General features: G+C 40.1%; 1 protein-coding gene across 3 annotated transcripts; it reads right to left on the reverse strand.

Annotated features, from left to right (window-relative positions):
* Nucleotides 1–215: 215 nt before the first annotated feature.
* On the reverse strand, nucleotides 216–18,491 carry Zfp457 (zinc finger protein 457). Of its 3 annotated transcripts, XM_017315539.1 has the most exons (5): nucleotides 10,410–10,584; nucleotides 8,384–8,510; nucleotides 7,826–7,921; nucleotides 4,825–6,359; nucleotides 216–556 (listed from the first exon to the last, which is right to left on the reverse strand). In XM_017315539.1, the coding sequence occupies exons 2-5, from the start codon at nucleotides 8,505–8,507 to the stop codon at nucleotides 473–475; spliced, it is 1,839 nt and encodes a 612-aa protein (XP_017171028.1). In that variant the 5' UTR covers nucleotides 8,508–8,510; nucleotides 10,410–10,584; the 3' UTR covers nucleotides 216–472. The 3 variants fall into 3 exon arrangements, with proteins under 3 accessions (XP_017171028.1, NP_001003666.2, XP_011242842.2); NM_001003666.2 differs by lacking the exons at nucleotides 216–556; nucleotides 10,410–10,584 and adding an exon at nucleotides 18,429–18,491 and having other exon boundaries at nucleotides 4,529–6,359; XM_011244540.2 differs by lacking the exon at nucleotides 216–556 and having other exon boundaries at nucleotides 4,529–6,359.
* Between the last annotated feature and the right edge of the window lie 1,263 nt (nucleotides 18,492–19,754).

A 19,754-nucleotide genomic window follows, 5' to 3' on the forward strand; every position in this document is an offset into this window, starting at 1 on the left:
CTTGATACAGAATTAAGGTCATATTTTAGTTAAAGCATACTATATATCAACTCCTTTTAAGGTATTGTAATTATGTAATTATTAAATATTCAATGTAAAGTTCTAGTCCTTTTGAAAGTTGACATTAAAAATTGTTTAAGATAGTTAAGAAATGCAATTTAATAGTCAGATGTTAGGGTCCAAAAATCACCAAAGAATGATACTCCAGACTCAAATAGTATGCAAAAGCAAAAAGCATTTATTCAGAAGAATTTCCTGCATGCAGGGGTCTCTGCATTTGGGAATGGAGACACGTGGTAGACTCACAGGCCCAGCTTTTATTGTTAGTTAGAGGAATTCCAGGAAGGGTTCTGTGCTCTTTACCCTTGATTGGTTAGCTCTACCTCTACAGGTGTAACTGATTCTACAATCGGTTAGGCTTTGGAGACTTTCCATGGGGGTTGCTTAATCATTCTAGCTACCTATTCTTACTTCAGGCCAGATGACAAGGTGTCCTCCGATTGGCTGCCGGTGGTTGTGGTTGGGTGATCACAGGTTCTGGGATCCGAGTTCTAATCTGGAAAACAAAAACTTAGTCCTAGTATCACAAACTGCCAGTTTGCAGCCTGTCATGGAGTCAGTCAGCTCTGGGTAATTCAGTCCTCTCAAGTCAATCAAACTTGTGGATTTGTTAGGCACTAGACTAGTTAAACACAGACATTTTCTACGTTAACAAGATAGTAAATAGCTAGAGATAATCAACGTTTGCTTATTCAAATATACTAAGATTATTCGATGTTTTTCAAAAACATTAGAAATCTGTAAAATATGGCATTAAAAGATGTTTTATTAATTTTTGACAATGAGAAATGTCAGCTCTTGGTATCATCCTTGTACTATTTAAAAGAAGATGATGATGAGCAGCAAGAACCTCCTTATGGAGTTTGCTGCAAACGTGGCAAGCTGCCCCTGGGCAAGAAACTGCCTCTGCCTCAACTGTTGATCGTATGCTGTCCAAGCTGTGGATAAGCAGGACACGAAGAAAGTTAACTGCCAAACTCTTCCAGGGCAAGGTAGAGAACTCCTTTATATGTCCTGTGTCACAAAGAAATCTGTAAGGTATTCTGGGCCAATAGTTCAACAAGATAAATGCTTCAGTGTTGCAGAGGAATCTCTGTAGGCTGCTGAGCTGCCAGACGTCCCTACCATTTCTATAGTTTGGAAGTTGCTTGCTCTTCACTTCCTGTTTATTCAGGAAATATTTACCCGTCTCAGGTCTCTAATGGGGTTGAAGACTAGATAGTTTTAGTCTCACAGTTGTTTAGAATTTAAGAAAATATTTTAAGATATAAAAATTGGTTTTAGGTTGATAAATGCAAGTTGTGATAAAATGTTCTGTAGGTAAAGAATATTAGACTCATGGAAATAGAAGACACACTATGTTCTCTAAAGTTACCAAGTAGAAATGGACTGGTCACTGTGAATGTAAGTCTTACCATATACTATGCAGTTCATTGATGTTAGAGTGTTTTATGTAGACAAAAAGCAGGAATGTTGCAGGATATTTGATCACATTATGAAACCCAAGACTGTGATTTGGAAAACCCTTGTTGTAGTGTGGCTTAGCCCTAGCACATACCTTTAATCCAAGAACTACATGAATTCAACTAGAGGTGAAAAGGCAGAGCAAGGAACAAGCTGGCAGGGAGTGAACACAAGTAAACAGAAAGGCAGGACTTTGAGGAGAAGTGTATTTAAGACAGGATGGAAAAGGAGAGAAAGAGCGTTTTCCATCTGGGACACCAGTGGAGTTGTAAGGTCAGTTGGGTGCATTCTCTGATTCTCTGAGCCAGCAGGCTTTACAATGACATCTGGCTCCTGAGTCCTCATTGGTAAAACTGGACAGGCGTATTTGTTTTTAAAATAACAAGACTTTTTCCACCAACAGGCATACCTTGAATACAGAATTTGAAGCCTACGCCCACAATGACACACATCCTACAAGGAAACACCTACTCCAAAAGCCCACACCTTCTAATAGTGACATTCTTTATGGGACAAGAATTCAACCACGTTGAGTCTATGGGCCTTGCATATTCACAACCATAATATTCTAATAGATGCATGCCTAGTCCACTCATCACTAGAGCAGTGTTCTCTGAAAGCTACTGGAATGAAGGCACAGACCCACAACCAAACGTTAGTTAGAGAGTGTGGGTTGGAAGTCTCCATCAGGTTTCTTCCTTGGAGCTTGGGGAATCCTGCAGAAGGGAGGGATAAAGTATCTAGGATTCCTAGGAGTAGAGGACACTGCAGAAGTACTGCCTGAGGAATCATTTAAGCAGGGCTCATGGTGGATCACAGAGACTGAAGTGGGAATCATGGAGGCAGCAGAAGTCTCTATTAGGTCCGCAGCATATGTGACGGCTGTAGACTTTAGGTTTTTGTGGGGTTCCTGACAGTCAGAGTGGGGGTGTCTCTGATGTCTTTCCTGTTCTTGGTACTACTTTCCTCCTACTGGATTGGTGGAAACTCAGTTGATGAAAGGCTTGCTCTTTTCTGAAGGGGATACAGTGGGAGGGATGAGTCAAAGGGAGATGTGAGGTGGGCAGTTGCTGTGGTTGGGATGACATAGTTCCCACCCCTGGAACAGGACCAGCATGAGGCTGCATGAGTATTGATGGCTGCTTGTTTGTATAATAATGTACATGCTCCCCCTTCAAGGAATGTCCTCTCTGTTAATTAAATGACTCTATAATACTTAGAAACAGCATGAGTCCAGGAGTCAAAGGTGCAGCTAATGTCTCAGCAAAATGGTAAATACTGGGACCAGCCAGCCAGCCTTTAAGGCTATGGGAAAAAACTCTGAAAATATGAATCCAAAAATATATAATTTCTCAAGCAAAATATAAGGATGTAGTATGGATTATATAAGAGGCTTCACAAATCTAAAAGAACAACTCAAAGCCAATTTGTCAGAAAATACTAAGGGAGGAGATAAAAAGATTTAGGGAGTGGTAATTGAAGAAGATCCCACCCAGCTTAGTTTTTGTTTCTGCTTACAGGGGCAGACAGATTCCTGAGTTTACGGTCTTCCTGGTACAGAGCAAAGTTAGTCTCAGTTGTGGTAGGAATGGCAATTTCAGAATGAGGTTCCACACACCCAGCTTATTGCCTGTGCTTAACAGGAGCAGGCAGATGTCTGAATTCTTTTGCAATGTTGAAAAAAAATGGATTCCAATCACCAAGGGGCTGGTGTTATGAGACGCTGTCTTATGGGATAATCAAAAGTGAACTTGGATAAATGTCTGGCTTGATCTGTAAATGAATGTCTGGGTTTTGATTTGAAAGAGATGAGCTATACAGAAAATTTTTCAGAAGACCAAGAGAGAACTGCTTAGAGAACTGTCTGGAGCAGTACATAGAGAAAGCAGTCTCAAAAGTTGTCGGGAGCTGAATATAGGCTACTAGCTTGCACCCAGAATTTGAGTTCAAATTAATTTTTTTACTGCTCCTAAACACCCCTTCTCTCAAAACCCCTCCAAGACACACACTTCACCATGTTAGGGTTTCTCTCCTGTATGAATGATTCTGTGTTTAGAAAGTAAAGAGGGATAATGGAAGGCCTTGCCATGTGCTTCCCACTTGTACAGTTTTCCTCTAATATAAATTTTCTTATATTTGAAAAGTCTTGATGCAGAATGGAAGGCCTTGCCACAGACTTCATCACTTTAGAGTCTCTCCTGTATGAATGATTCTGTGTTTAGAAAGTAATGAAGGATAATGGAAGGCCTTGCTACATGCTTCACACGTATAGGGCTTCTCTCCTGTATGAATGATCTTGTGTTTAGAAAGTAATGATGGCCATATCTTCAAGGCTTTTCCCCACTTTCTCCTCTATAAGTTTCAGTGTCTCTGGTTTTATGTGAAGTTCTTTGATCCATTTAGATTTGACCTTAGTACAAGGAGATAAGTATGGATCGATTCGCATTCTTCTACATGATAACAACCAGTTGTGCCAGCACCAATTGTTGAAAATGCTGTCTTTCTTCCACTGGATGGTTTTAGCTCCCTTGTCGAAGATCAAGTGACCATAGGTGTGTGGGTTCATTTCTGGGTCTTCAATTCTATTCCATTGGTCTACTTGTCTGTCTCTATACCAGTACCATGCAGTTTTTACCACAATTGCTCTGTAGTAAAGCTTTAGGTCAGGCATGGTGATTCCACCAGAGGTTCTTTTATCCTTGAGAAGAGTTTTTGCTATCCTAGGTTTTTTGTTATTCCAGATGTAGCTGTCTCTTGTGAGACTATGCCGGGGCCTAGCAAACACAGAAGTGGATGCCCACAGTCAGCTAATGGATGGATCACAGGGCTCCCAATGGAGGAACTAGAGAAAGTACCCAAGGAGCTAAAGGGATCTGCAACCCTATAGGTGGATCAACATTATGAACTAACCAGTACCCCGGAGCTCTTGACTCTAGCTGCATATGTATCAAAAGATGGCCTAGTCGGCCATCACTGGAAAGAGAGGCCCATTGGACACACAAATTTTATATGCCCCAGAACAGGGGAACGCCAGGGCCAAAAAGGGGGAGTGGGCGGGTAGGGGAGTGGGGGTGGGTGGGTATGGGGGACTTTTGGTATAGCATTGGAAATGTAAATGAGCTAAATACCTAATAAAAAATGGAAAGAAAAAAAAAACAAAAAAACAAAAAAAAAAAAAGAAAGTAATGATGGATAATGGAAGTCCTTGCCACATATTTCACACTTGTAGGGTTTTTCTCCAGTATGAATTCTCTTATGTATCGTAAGTAATGATAGAAAGTGAAAGACTTTTCCACATACTTCACACTTGCATGGTTTCTCTTCTGTAGTAAGTTTCTTATGTTCGGAAAGCCTTGATGGATAATTGAAGCCCTTGCTACACATTTCAGCATTGTAGGGATTCCCTCCTGTATGAATTTTCTTATGTTTGGAAAGTCTTGATGGGTAATGGAAGGCCTTACCACAAACTTCACATTTGTATGGTTTCTCTCTTGTATGAATTCGATTGTGATGAGAAAGTTTTGATGGGATATTGAAGGCCTTGCCACATACTTCACACTTGTAGGGTTTTTCTCCAGTATGAATTCTCTTGTGTACAGAAAGTATTGATGGACAATGGAAGGCCTTGCCACATACTTCACACTTGTAGGGTTTCTCTCCTGTATGAGTTTTACTATTTTTGGAAAGTCTTGATGGAGAACCGAAGGCCTTGCCACATATGTCACACTTGTAGGGTTTCTCTCCTGTGTGAATTATCTTGTGTTTATGAAGAGATGATAAAAAACAGAAGGCCTTTCCACATACTTCACACTTGTATGGTTTCTCTTCTGTATGAATTTTCTTATGGTTTGAAAGTCTTGATGGATAGTCGAAAGCCTTGCCACATACTTCACACTTGTAGGGATTTTCTTCTGTATGAACTATCTTGTGTTTAGAAAGTCTGGATGGATAATAGAAATCCTTGCCACATACTTCACACTTGTATGGTTTTTCTCCTGTGTGAGTTTTCTTATGTCTGGAAAGTTTTGATGGATAATGGAAGGACTTATCGCAGTTTTCACATTTGTAGGGTTTTTTCCCTGTATGAACAATTTTGTGTTGAGAAAGTAATAATGGATAATGGAAGGCCTTGCCACATATATCACACTTGCAGAGATTCTCTTTTGTATGAATTATTTTATGTTTAGAAAGTATGGATGGGTAATGGAAGGTCTTGCCACAAACTTCACATTTGTAGGGCTTTTCTCCTGTATGAATTATTTTATGTTTAGAAAGTATGGATGGGTAATGGAAGGTCTTGCCACAAACTTCACATTTGTAGGGCTTTTCTCCTGTATGAATTATTTTGTGTTGAGAAAGTTTTGATGGATCATGGAAGGTTTTGTCACATAATTCACATTTGTAGGGTTTCTCTCCTGTATGAATTCTCTTATGGTTGGAAAGTCTTGATGGATAATCAAAGGCCTTGCCACATATTTCACACTTGTGTGGCTTCTCTCCTGTATGAATTTTCTTGTGGTCAGAAAGTCTTGATGGATAATGGAAGCCCTTGCCACAGTCTTCACATTTGTAAGGTTTTTCTTCTGTATGAACAATCTTGTTTTGAGAAAGTAATGATGGACAATGGAAGTCCTTGCCACTATCTTCAGAACTGTAGAGTTTTTCTCCTGTATGCTTTCTTTTGTGTGCAGAAAGTAACGATGGAAAATGGAAGGACTTGCCACATTCTTCACACTTGTAGGACTTCACTCTTAAATGAATTCTCCAGTGATTCTGATATACTTTTTTATGTTCAAAGCCTTTGCCACATTCTTTGCATGTATAGCATTTTCCCCCTGGTGAAGAAGGATTGAGAATTGAATGGAAGCTGAGTAATATTCTGTATATTTACAATGGTTATTTTTAAAACCAAACATTAACTCATATTCACACTTGTCTATAAAAATGATTAACTACATTCAAATTTCTATCTGTACTCATTGAAGCCTAAGTACAACACAGCATAGGTGAAAGCCATGTAAACTTCCACTGAAATAAGACCATGACCACACGGAACATGGAAACAAAGGAATATTAATCAAAGTCAAACATGTAAGGAAAGCATAACATCAACATGAAAATGCATTATAGCATTATATAAATACAAATCAACCCCTTAAACAAATACAAAAATTTTATTACTAGTTAAAAACAACAGATAAAATAGTGTAACTTGGAAAACATCTGAATAAAAAATTTTTTTCTGAATATATAAAACCTGAATAAACAATTTACATTTATATATGTGTGGGTGTGTGGGTGTGTGTGCATGTGTGTTTATATGTGTATACATTTAATTAATATACACACACACACATATTTGAAGTATATAGTTTTGTTTTGAATGTTATGAAAGCTCGGCAGCATTAGAACACTTTTCCATAATAACATGAATTAATAAATTTCAAGGATTCAAAGGAAAGGGTTTATGAATAAATTTGGGTATAATGTTTTTGTACATTGTGTAAAGATTATCCTCATATTATACACACACTGATTTCTCTGCACATATAGCTTGTTGACAACAAGACATGGCATTGTAATGTCTATTCTCAGGATCTTCCATATCAAATTTGTATAAATATTGGTCCCATTTATTCCCTGACTTGTTAGTCAAAGCTGATTAGCCAATGGCTGGGCTGAAGAGAAAATAGAACTGGACACACACACACACACACACACACACACACACACACACACAAAACAAACACACACACAGAGGGGGAGAAGAATATAGCTATTAGGGACGAGTCCAGACACATGATAGACATCTGAACCCTAGAGAGACAGAATCAATAGTAAAGTGCATCTATCATGGGGATTTTGACTGGGAGGCAGTCAGATTAATTTAGAGGATTAGAATCAATTATCAACTGCCCAGGAATTATGTTGTAAAGCTTATCAAATAACTCTATTGTCTCTGTCTCATTCATGTGGCAGCTAGCTGGGGATAGAGAAAAATCATCATTTTAAAAAATACATGTACACATATCTTATGAAAAACATAAATAGCCAAGTTAAAGATTACATGGAAAGGACAGAGGTTAAGCTGCTTTGGGAAACACAAGTTACTCTCATGGTAGAAGAAAACGAAGCTTATGGAAGCCAAAACATCCTATATGTTACAGGATGTCCTCCTCTGAAGGAAAGAGAAAATTAGATCTTTAAAAGATGATGTACACCAAAATATTGTGTCTCAATGGCTTTATGTTGTATCTGAAAATTCCCTCCTCTGTTCTCTGACACCCTCCTTCTGACTCACCTGGGTGCACAGTGATGGCCGCTTGTCTCTTCACATCTGAAGGCTCTTGTATTTGTTCCAGAAATGTGACCAGGTATGGCTTAGAAGAAGCAAGACCTATTTGTGGGAAAAGGGGACAACATTGTTACTATGTTCTCTTGGGAAATAAGATGTCCCTCCAAGATTGTGTGTACAAGGATGAGAAGGCACAAAAAGAGGAGTATAGAGGATTACTTCTCATGTGTTTTCTGCTGAGCACATCAGAATGCTTAGGGGGAACTTAGAGTTCGTGGGTTCCATGCTTCACATCCCTCAGTTACGGGGAGAACTTCTAAAACCTAAGTGTGTGACAGTTTCTTTAAGGCATACCACTTATGTTCTAATACAAACAATACATTTAAGGGGTTGGTATGAACATAAGAAGAAATATTTGTAAGCTATATAAATAATATTAATTTTCCTTAAGAGTAGCCCTCTGAACCTCCCTGTTGGAAGCACAAGCTCCATGAGGTACTGTACAAAGGGAGCAACGTTCATGCTGACAGTTAATTAAGAGTTCATCACAGAAGGTATCCTCACCCAGGAACACAAGGTTGCTGTAATTCTCCAATGTCACATCCCTGTACAGATCCCACTGAGCAGGACCTTGGCAATCCCACTCCTCTGCAGAGAAATATATTGCCACATCCCAGAATGACAACATATCCTGAAGCAAAAAGAAGAGTAAATACCACACATTATTGTTGGGGGTTGGTCTATTCAAATGCTAACTTCTCTACCTCAAGATCTGGCTGCCCCAAGGCAAGCACATATACAGTGTTAGTTTATACACCTTCCTCTCCAATTTAAAACTATTGGTTAAGTAAAACTGGCAATAGTCCATTATAGGAGAAAATAGAGTTAGGTAGGAATTTGATGACCAGGCTGGAGGTCAAAGGTAAGGAGCATGACAAGGAGGAGAAATAGGGAGGGGAAGAAGATGGGAGGACCCATTAGGTCAGTGGCAAGTGCCTAAGTGAAATGCTCCTGCCTCTCTCCACGAGGCCATCCGCCCTCTACTTCTCTACACTTCTCCCTCTCTCTGCCTTTCTACTATAAATGCCTTAAAACCATGGACTGTCTCTTCATCGGAACGACCGTGCTGGAGCAGTGAAGCAGGTTTCCCTCTAAAGAGCCATGCATCTAACCTCCTGCCAGGAAGCATTTCTGTGCTCCAGCCACAGCCCCAGAGGTAACCTGCCAGAGCTCTCCTCAGACCCTTTTCCCTTCGGCCCCTGGGCCAGAGTCCACCTGAGGGTCCCTGTTGTGTCCGGCCAGCGGATCACAACCTGGGTTCTAATCTATTTATAAAGACAAACATAACTAGATAACTCTGTCACAGTTTTGTATGAAGTGAGCTATATGAGCGCTCTCATAAGATGATTACTCTTGTAATAATCTTAATTAACAATATATGGGTGAGTAGAAAATCTTAAATTTGTAATTGAACTGCAAGCTGCAGTCAATGGAACACTGGCAATTTTAACTATAATTTTTAAGTTTTTTGTGCAAGGTTAGGATAATACCTATAACCTTGGGAAAGCAAAACCCAAGTTTAAAACAATTTATTATCTTTAAAATCAATATTAGAAGCATTACTATCATATTACGAAGTTTGGATGTCAATTAATACTTATGAATACCTATTAAAGCAAGCTTTACTGCTTTTATAAAGAGGCATTGTTTTAGATCTTATCTTAAATTTTACTATTTAGGATAGGAACCACATCAATTATTATCTAAACTAGAAATATCTTTAGAGACCCAGCCTCTTGGCCTGCTTTATGCCACGTGTCAGAAGGACTCTAAACTTGAGTTATTAAATTTAACAATAACCATCTGTAGCAATGTAACAATTATTAATCTTAACCAACAACTTATGAGCTGAATGTGAAAATATGCAGAGCACATTTTTAATAAAAAAAGAACCAAATGAAGCAATTACATTTAGACCAATCAGAGAATATTAATTTTTGTAGCTACAATCATAGAATAAAAGGCACTTTACCATTGTCAAACACATTAGTCACAAACCATTTATCAGCTTTTTTACCCCGAAACTAAGAGGCTGTGCACTCGCCCTTATTTCCTAAAACAAACAGTTTTTTTAGCAGGGGCCCTTCTGTCACGTGTCTGATTTTTGGCTGAAACACGTAGCAGCTCTCGGCTTTGTAGATAAAGTTTTTTTATACCATCTTTATTATCTAACATAAAACATATAACATTTATTTATACAGACTGGACACGAACATACATGAATTGAACACGAGAACAGATTGGTGCACCAGACCTTAGACGAGAGACAAAAGGGAACAGAGTACTCTTGCTATAAGGCTCAGAGAGAAATTTCTTTCTGCTTTTTGGGACATTTTCCTCTCTCATGATGCAGTTTTTATTAACTGCGGCAATCCGCCTGTTCCTTTTAATAAACCCTTTCTTTTCTCACGCCTAATGTAGCTTCGGAGAGCCACGGCCTACCGCCTGTTACCCAACTCCTCTTAAGCTTTACTGTTGAACCTAAGTGAACCAGCACTCGGGTTTAACGCTGTCTCAGCTTAGCCCATACCTTCTCCAGTATGAATTTCCTTTATCCTTTATTTATTTTATGGAGCTCCGAACCAGCAGTGTCTCTTCCAAAAATCCTTTGTCGTTTCTCAGCCTCACATTGGGTGCCAATTGTTGTGTCCAGCCAGCAGACCACAACCTGGGTTCTAACCTGGAAAGGCATTTTGGAAACCTGGAAGAGAAGAGGGGCTAGGTGGCGAGATAAAGAAATGAAGCTAAGACAGTCTTTCTGATCAAAGCTCAATTTTACTGTTCCGCACGCAATTATAAAGCAGGGGAAGGGGCCCGATTCCCGCCAATTAGTCTTGGGGTCCAATAGCAGGGTGACCACGTGCACGGCTCCGAACAGCAAAGCGGCAGGTTCCAGCAGTAGGCATGGCAGAAAGATTGAGCAGGAAGCTCCACCCCTGAGCAAGCAGGTTTCAGGCTGAGAGAGGGGAGACTACAGGTCCCCACTTTGTTCTCAGCTCTTTCACATACAGCAGCGTCTGGGATGTTCAAGAATGAGAACCTGTTGTCTCTGGCCTCCGTGTGACACAGGGACCCCAAAACCAGCTCCTCCGCGATGCCTAGTGGCGTCTGTGGTACCCAAGAGTTGGAGCACCTTTTCCTCACCCTCAGAACCAGATCCCGCAGCTTCTCAGAGTCCAATGCCTATCCGGCAGTTCTTCCTGCCTGGTAGTTCCATGGGGTTGCACGCAGTCATACTCCCCTCATCTGCTTCACCCAGTGGTCCTAGCACCGAGCAGATGCGGGACCCCATTTTTTGCCTCACACCAGAACAGTAGCATTTTTCTCATTTCCCTCACCTGATAGAAGATAGACTATTTCCAATTACACATAACTTAGATGAACACTAGCCCCTCACCTCTCTCTTTACAATGTCTAGGCCAGGCTTCTCACTTCACACAACCCTCATCCCATTCTTCTGTGCCCCTCTTTGTGTGTACTGATATACCGTCTCCTCTGTGGCTCCCAACTTTTTCCTGACTTTCTTCTCTGTGTTCAAGCTCACAAATCTAACATCATCCATGTTGTTGCAAATGACCATATGGAATCTTGTATCATCACTGAAGAGTGTCACAAATTAATCACATGTACAATTCCCTGATTATTTTCTTTATGACTTAGTTAAACGTCATATTATTTAAAGAAGTTCACTTCCAACCACATTAAGATGAAATAAAAATCAAAGAAAAAGGGAATATAAAGAAAAACAATGTGTGTTAAAAGAATATACAGCTGTTTGATAACTGAAAAGAATAAAGGACGCCTTTATGAAGTCAGACATGCAAACCTAATAAAACAACATTAAATTTTGCTGTAGATGGGCTAGAACATGCCTGCATATTCTCCTAAAACCTTATGGCCAGCTCTCATAGAAAAAAATAAACAATAGAAAAGATCATGCTGGGATTTCGCCTCAATATTCTCAAGATAGAAACATTTGCCACTACACATTGCTTAGATGAACATTAGGACAGAGACTTTAGAAGAAGAGTCATAAACATCATCCTAGACTACAAAACGTTCTTACAAGGCAGGAAGAAGAAGCATCTCAGTGCCATAGAAGACAGTGAACTTAAGGAGAACGAGTGCTTGAGTGATGCCTAAGAAACCAAAAACATCAGAAGGATGGAAATGACAACACAATCCAGGATTTGAAACTGCAATTCAATAAAGAGAAAAACTAAAGAGGTCTCTTGCAGCAATGAAGACAGAATTCAAAAGCCCAATAATCCAAAATGAAAACGTAAAAAGAAAAGCTTAACAATAGAATTAATCAGCAAAAGACAGCATATAAGGACTAACAGATAAGGTAGATGATCTAGATAGAATAAGCTAAGACTATGAAATATAATAAAAAAATCTGTGGGAGGGGAACATATAGGAAATGTTAGACACTGTGAAAAGACCACATCTTCAAAGTACAGGCATAGATGAAAGAAAAACATCCCCAGGCAATGGCATAGATATGATCTTCAAGAAGGCTGTAAAAGAAATCTTCCCTAAACTAAGGAAAGACACACCCATAAACACACACAGACACACACACACCACTAATTGGACAAGATCAGAAAATAAAATACTCATGGAATAATAAAATCTGTAAGTGAAAGAATACATTTACTAGGATAACAGCTGATAGCTAAATGGATTTCTGAAAGGCAAAAGAACCTGGAGAAATGCATTCCAAGTCCTAAAGAGGCTATGACATCCAACCTAAGCTACTGTTTACCACTCAACTCTCTGCAGTACCTCAAGGAAGAAGAAAAGCTATCCACAATATAAAGAGCATTACAAGAATTATATTCTACAATTAAACCTATGGAAAAAACAGAAAACAACATTTTAGCTTGAAGAGAGAGATAAGCATAGCCAAGAGACTCTAGAAAGGAAGCGGAAGCCAAAATTACTAAAACACAAAGGGCCACTGAGAACATAAACGACTCTGAAAATAAGGAACACACAGACAACACTCACATACCAGAACAACTGATGCCCTCTGTGCTCCATTCAAAAGACACAATCCAGGAGAATGGATCAAGAAACACATCCATCTCTATGTTGTAGGGAGGAGATCTACGTGATGGTGTCTTTTTATTTTCCAAAGAGGACAAGTTTTCTAAATGTTCCCCTATGATTGACTGAATTTTTTGGTATCGGATGTAATGTCTCCATATTCATTTCTGACCCTGATCATTTGTGTCCTGTGTCTCTTGGTGAGCTGGACTAAGTGTCCCTCAATCTTTTTACCTTCTTAATGAACCTTCTGTGAGTTTGTTGAGCGTTTGACTCTTTTTATTTTATCTGTATTCAATTATTTCCCTTCTGGCTGTTTTGTTTGTTTGTTTAGTTTTATTTTTGTTTCTTTGTTTTTTCTTTCCTTTTATTCTTTGCCACTGAGAGGATTTGGATGATGTTTGTTCTTGTTTATCCAAAATGTCTTCATTGTATCATCTAATCATTTCTCTCTGTTCTTTCTCGTAGTTTCATGTAGGTAATTAGGACGGTAATCTTCAGCCACAGGAATGGTTTCAACAGGTCTCAAAGGTTTAGTCTTCTTGAGATTTTATTTTCATTCTTGTGTATGTTTTACATATAAATAAACAAAATTAAAGGAGAAGAAATTAACAACCTAATCCGACTCAAATCAAATGGGGAGATTGAAATTGCAATAAACAGTTTACCAGCTGAAAAAAACGTTCTATGGGTTCACAACAATTCTCTGCAGCATTCAAAGATCTACAACTAATCCTTCCTCAACCATTAAATAAATATAAGAACAGAAGGCCCACCTAGAAACTATTTCTAAGAAGCTACTATCACTGTAATAAAAAAAAATCAGATAGAGACCCAACACAAAGTACAACAACAAAAGAACACAGTAGCCAATATTCATAAGGTAGTCAGATTCAACATGCTAAAAAAAAAAAATAAGCTGGGCGGTGGTGGCTCATGGCTTTAATCCCAGCATTTAGGAGGCAGAGGCAGGCGGATTTCTGAGTTCAAGGCCAGTCTGGTCTACAAAGTGAGTTCCAGGACAGCCAGGGCTATACAGAGAAACCCTGTCTAAAAAAAAATACTTGGAAAAAAACCTACAAAGAAAACACAAACACATGTGAAAAACATTATCAACCATGACAAATTGGCTTTATCTGTTAAAAGAAGTGATGGTTCATAATGTGTAAGTCAATAAAAATGACAGAATATTATGGACAAAAATCACATGGTCATGTCAACAGGAACAGAAAATTCCTCAATGTACTCCAATATACTTTCATGATAAAAGTGCTAGAGAATGTAGGACTAGAGGGTTGTTCCTTCAAGAGCAGGAGTATCAAAAGGAAGGAAGGAAGGAAGGAAGGAAGGAAGGAGGGAGGGAGAGAGGGAGGGGAGGGGAGAGAGAGGGGGGAGGGAAAAAAGAAGAAGAAAAGTGTCTTTGGACTTAAGATGCCAAATCTTTTAAATTCAGACTCCATTTTAGAGACCCTGACCTAAGTTTGAACTCAGATAAACTAACAGGCTGGTACCAAACATTAGTTTCCAAGTTGCCCCCCCCCAACAAAACCCAAGCCTAGTTCCAGTCTCTAGGCTAATCCAAAACAAGACCAGAGTTTCCAGGTTACACCCTCAACAAGATCAGTGCCTATAGATTATTCCCCCAACAAACCTGCACCCCCAGGTTACAAGCCCACTGTCTTAGTCAGGGTTTTACTGCTGTGAACAGACACTATGACCAAGGAAAGTCTTATGAAAAACAACATTTAATTGGGGCTGGCTCACAGGGTGAGAGGTTCAGTCCATTGTCATCAAGGTGGGAGCATGGCAGCATCCAGGCAGGCAAGGTGCAGGAGGCTGATTGTTCTGTGTCTTCATCCAAAGGCTGCTAGTGGAAGACTGACTTCCAGGCAACTAGGGTGAGAGTCTTAAGCTCACACCCACAGTGACACACCTACTCCTACCAGGTCACACCAATTCCAACAAGGCCACACCTCTAAATGGTGCCACTCCCTGGTGCAAGAATATACAAACCATCACACCCACCCCTTGCCTAATGACCACCAATGCAGAGGGGGAGCAGAAGTTAAGTTTATGATATGACTCCCAGCACCAGCCGATTATGTTAAAGGCCACAGGAGCTTTCCAATTAGATGTTTGCACATGTATTCCCTGCTTGCTGCTTACTATAAAGCTTTGCCCCGTAGACATCCCCCCCCCAAAAAAATCTGTCCTGCATGATGGTGGTGCACTGGGGAGGGGGGGTGCACCTCAGCCAGCTCGAGTAGAATAAAGACCCTGCTGTGAGTTGCATCAGATTGGCTCCTGTGTGTTTTTGGGGATCACTAACATTTCCATGGCACAAAAGACTGACTGAAATATTTTAACTTAAAAGCAGAAACTGACAGCAACCTATGCATCTCGGGGTTATTCATTTCTTGTTTTGATGCCCATCAAAATCAGCACAAATAAGGTTTTTGTATTCATTTCATGACCTTTGACATGTACACAACTATCACCAGGAACTGAATGACATCACCCAACACAGGACACTTCAAAGTTTTCCATAAATGACTTATCAAACGTGACAAGGTTCCTGCCTGGCTTTGTTAAAATCAGTGAGTCCTTCATTCATATCATCACTCACAGTAACATTAGGATGAAATGAAAAGAGCCTTCGAGGAAAAAGTCAGGACTGCACAGCATAGGAGACTGACTCCTCCTGGAGGAAGAAGAGGGTATTCCACCAGGACACATTACTGCATGGATGTCGGTGATACCAGATTTGATGGATAGTGGTAGATGTGGTGGTCATTTTCCATTTGCAGAGTGTCAAGTTGTTCAGGAAAAATTCAGGTAAAATTAGAAATCCCCATGAGGTCATGACAGGAAAAAAAAACAGAAGAATATGCAACAATAACTAATCTTTCCTGAAAATCAGAGGAAGAGTCAAGTCAGGCAAAGAGGAGAACCTTTCCCCACATGGTAAATGGAAACAAGTTCCTAATCTCCAACATTAACAAAAGGATGCTAGTGAAAATGTGGATTTAAGATTTCAAGTACGTCCCATAGAACTTCTTAAAGCACATTTGTAACATCTTTATTTTTTTTTCCATTTTTTATTAGGTATTTAGCTCATTTACATTTCCAATGCTATACCATGTAACATCTTTATAATTAGAAGATGTCAATTGGATGGATTTCTGTCCGGTCCCTGGTGCTCAGAAGTGAAAGGAACATGAAGAAGTTATTATAACACCCAAAGAACAACATTTTAAGAATCTTTTTAATATGCAGAGTCTCACGTAGCCTAGGCTCCCTTGAGTTGGCTATGAAGGAGAGGATGACTTTGAATTCCAGGACTCCTGACTCCTCCTCAAAACACAGAGATGACAGAAATGAATCATAGAATATACTTAAGTTCACTCTTCAATAATTAGGCTGTTTGATTTTAAATACATATAAATAAATATTTGGTGCCTGTAAGTTATATGTGACGATGCTCATGTACTCTTTCTATATTATAAGGACTGTGTTTTGTTGCACAAGGCAGCACACAATTCCCAATTGATAAACTGTTATATGTAACATTAACTAGGAAGTGTCTATTTATTCTAGATATGGTTGCAAACTCATTGAAAATTCCAGTAGCTAGGACAAGGTGGTCTGAAGCCCATGCTTCCTGACAGTAGACTTGAATGCTGTAGGTCAGGCTCCAGCTCTGGCTCACAAACACTTGGTTTGACTGAAGAGTGATAATATAAGCAAGATCCCCTGAGATAGGGGGAGCGGCTGTGGAGGAGAAATCTTGAAACACACACACACACACACACACACACACACACACACACACACACACACACACACACTAAAATCTGTGTGTATTCTGTGAATGCAAAACTCTTGTAAGGAGTCTGTGGGTGCAGAGTCTGATGGCCCACGTGTAAGTTCACCGAGGGGCAGAGCCTGGAATTCTGCAGGTTCAGGGTTAGCTGTCTTACCTTGGGCTGGTTTTACCTTCAGGGTCAGTCCTTGCCTCACTCTATAGTGGACCACATAGCTTATGACAATAGATAAAAACCTCCCAGAATCCACTGACAAGGGAGAACATAAGTTTCTATGAATCCAAAAGCTAAAATCTCAGCAGATGGTATCTTAGGTGAATAGAATATCTCCCATATATCGTAGTACATGCTTCTATCGACTCACACCAAAGTATTTTAAATTTTCCTTGGTTAATGACATTCTTTGTTCTGTAAAACCATGAAACTGATTCCATGTTGGAGCATAGAATTTGGATTAAAGTAAATCTGTGTTCTCAGATCAAGGCTATTCAAATGGCTCTGGACTAAACTATTCTCTTAACCCTTCAGGAGGAGAACTATGCATAGACAGGAACCTATGTGAAAAATCATTAGACCCCAAATGTATAACAGCTTTCCAAATTTATATTCCAGCTGTTCCAAAGCAGTTGAAAAACTTGGGGAATTCTTCCTAAAACTATTAAAGGTGCCTCAGTAAACCTGAATGTCACATTGAGGGACAGAAAATTTAATATTTAAGACAGTTAAATTTAGGACAGTTCAGACGCTGCTGACAATGTGAAGAGACAGAAGAAAATCATGTGATAAGAAAACATAGTACAATGTACAGAGCCTGGCAGATTAGAGAGCAATGTACAGAGCCTGGCAGATTAGAGAACAATTTACAGAGCCTGGCAGATGAGCAGAGCCATTTTCCTCTTCCCTTTCAGACTTTCCAGCCCCACCCAGCAATCTCTCATCACACCAAGTCGTCTCTCATCTGAAAAGAAGTCCAAATTTGGACAGAACACATACTCAGAACCGTTGAGGTACTGCTGTCTAGCGATTTTAATTTGATGTGCAAAATCCATAATTATCTGGATTGGGCAAACATAGGTTCATACCAATTACAAGATTATTCTGTGGCTACATAGCCATGTATTGTGATGATTCAAGTCACAGAGATGTCTATTGGAAATTCCCACTCTAACCAAGGCATCCATAAATCTAACAATTCATTCCAAAGGAAAAGTAACTAACAACCCACACAACAATCACCGTCACAGGACTCTCTGTCCCTAGACACTAGGACCTTTGGGAAGCTGTGTGAGCTCAAACCAGGAGTAATCTCTAGGACATAAAGTATATGGGGCGCTAGATGTCCACGTGTTCTGTATGTCCTAAGAATCTGACAACCACCACAGGAGAACCCGTCAGCTAGGCAGAGCACGTTTCCCCAGCAAAGATGCGTGAGCTCCCGTCAGCATCTCAGGCACAGGCAGTGAGCAGACCCTGCCTGCCCTTGCCATCCTGCTGTTTCCAACCTTCTCCTCTTCAAACCTGTGCCCAGGGACAGTGGCCCAGCCTAGGTCAGCACAGCACCTCAAGGTCAGCAGCTTCCTGTCTCACAAGCCCAAGTTGGCACTCTCTGTGCCCTATCCGCCACCCTGCACAGTCCTTCAGATCTGCAAGATGGTGCTGTTCCCTGCACCAACCTCCATGGCAGAAATCCAAATGCAGCGCTCAACAGGACAGCTGCACAAATTTGAGAAGAAGCGAAGTTTGAAGAAAGAATACGGAATTTTGTTGCTGACAGCTCTTTCTGATGACGTCACAGGCGATGGGACTACATTTCCCACAAGTCAGTTGGAAGGACTTCCGGGAACCCACTGAAGAGCTTTTGTACACTGCCTGGATTACAGTCCACTGAGAGCAGCTGCACATGGGCATGCACATGGAATTTGGGCTCTTTTAAAATCCTTGGTCATGGCACGAAATGTTTGCCTGTAAGATGAGCCTTTCACAGTAATCACGTTCATCACGTTTCCATGTTATCTCTGCTACAACTCTGATCTATGTATAGAATCATTCACGAATGAAAAATTCATGCTTTCATGATCTGCTTTATTTAAGAATGTGGAAGCAGGAAGTTAATGTAGGAGTGAGCATTATCTCTTTACGATTCTATTGAAACCATCTTAGTCGCTTAAGATAGAAGAATTGGAGATCAAATCTAGTCACCAGCAGATGTTTTCTTAGTACAGGCTTTCCTGTCTCCCAAGGGGAGGGGCAGAGTTCCTGGGATCACAATGGTGTGTGTACTGACTGTCGAGCCATTGTGCACTTACAGGATTTCCCTTTGCCTTAGGTTTGATGTTTCTTATTGATTTTCCTGTCTCTGCACTGATCCTGTCATCGGTCATATTTGAAAATATTTGAACATTAGTGTTATCTGTCTTGAACTTCCCTCCCTTCTAAATAGAACACTTGAGTGTTTTCTCCTTGAATACAAAGGTATCAGATATATGTTCATATTACTGTCAAATAAGTCACTGTAATAAAGAAGTTACACTGGAAACATGCAGGATTGAGAATCCCTACCTTTTCATGGGAAGGTTTATTCCTGTGTAGTTCATACTTGAGTCAAAGTTACAAACTCCATTACAGAAAAGGCTTCATACTTCCCGGAATCCTAATGATCCAAAAGGAACCCGTTTCAGCGCAAAGACTGTGCAGAGTCCCTATTCTTTTTCAGGAGTATGTTTATCCAGAGATGCAGATCATTTGCTCACTCAGAGAAACTAGAGGCAAGGAGCAGTACGTGTGTGTACCTGTGCTTGATTGGCAAGCATCATGACTGGTCTGTCCTCCTCCTGAATGCTGCAGTGAAGGGCATTGTCAGAAGCCACAAAAGTTATTATTTCTCAGCATAGCTAGTTTTCCAATATGTGTTATGTGTTGAGGTCTGGTCTGTTGCTATGTATGTAATGCTAAATTCTATACCCGAAGATCTAAGCCTACCACAGACTTCTCACATTTAC

This window comes from Mus musculus, chromosome 13 (genome assembly GCF_000001635.26).
Source record: "Mus musculus strain C57BL/6J chromosome 13, GRCm38.p6 C57BL/6J".
NCBI classification, from domain to species: Eukaryota; Metazoa; Chordata; class Mammalia; order Rodentia; family Muridae; genus Mus; species Mus musculus.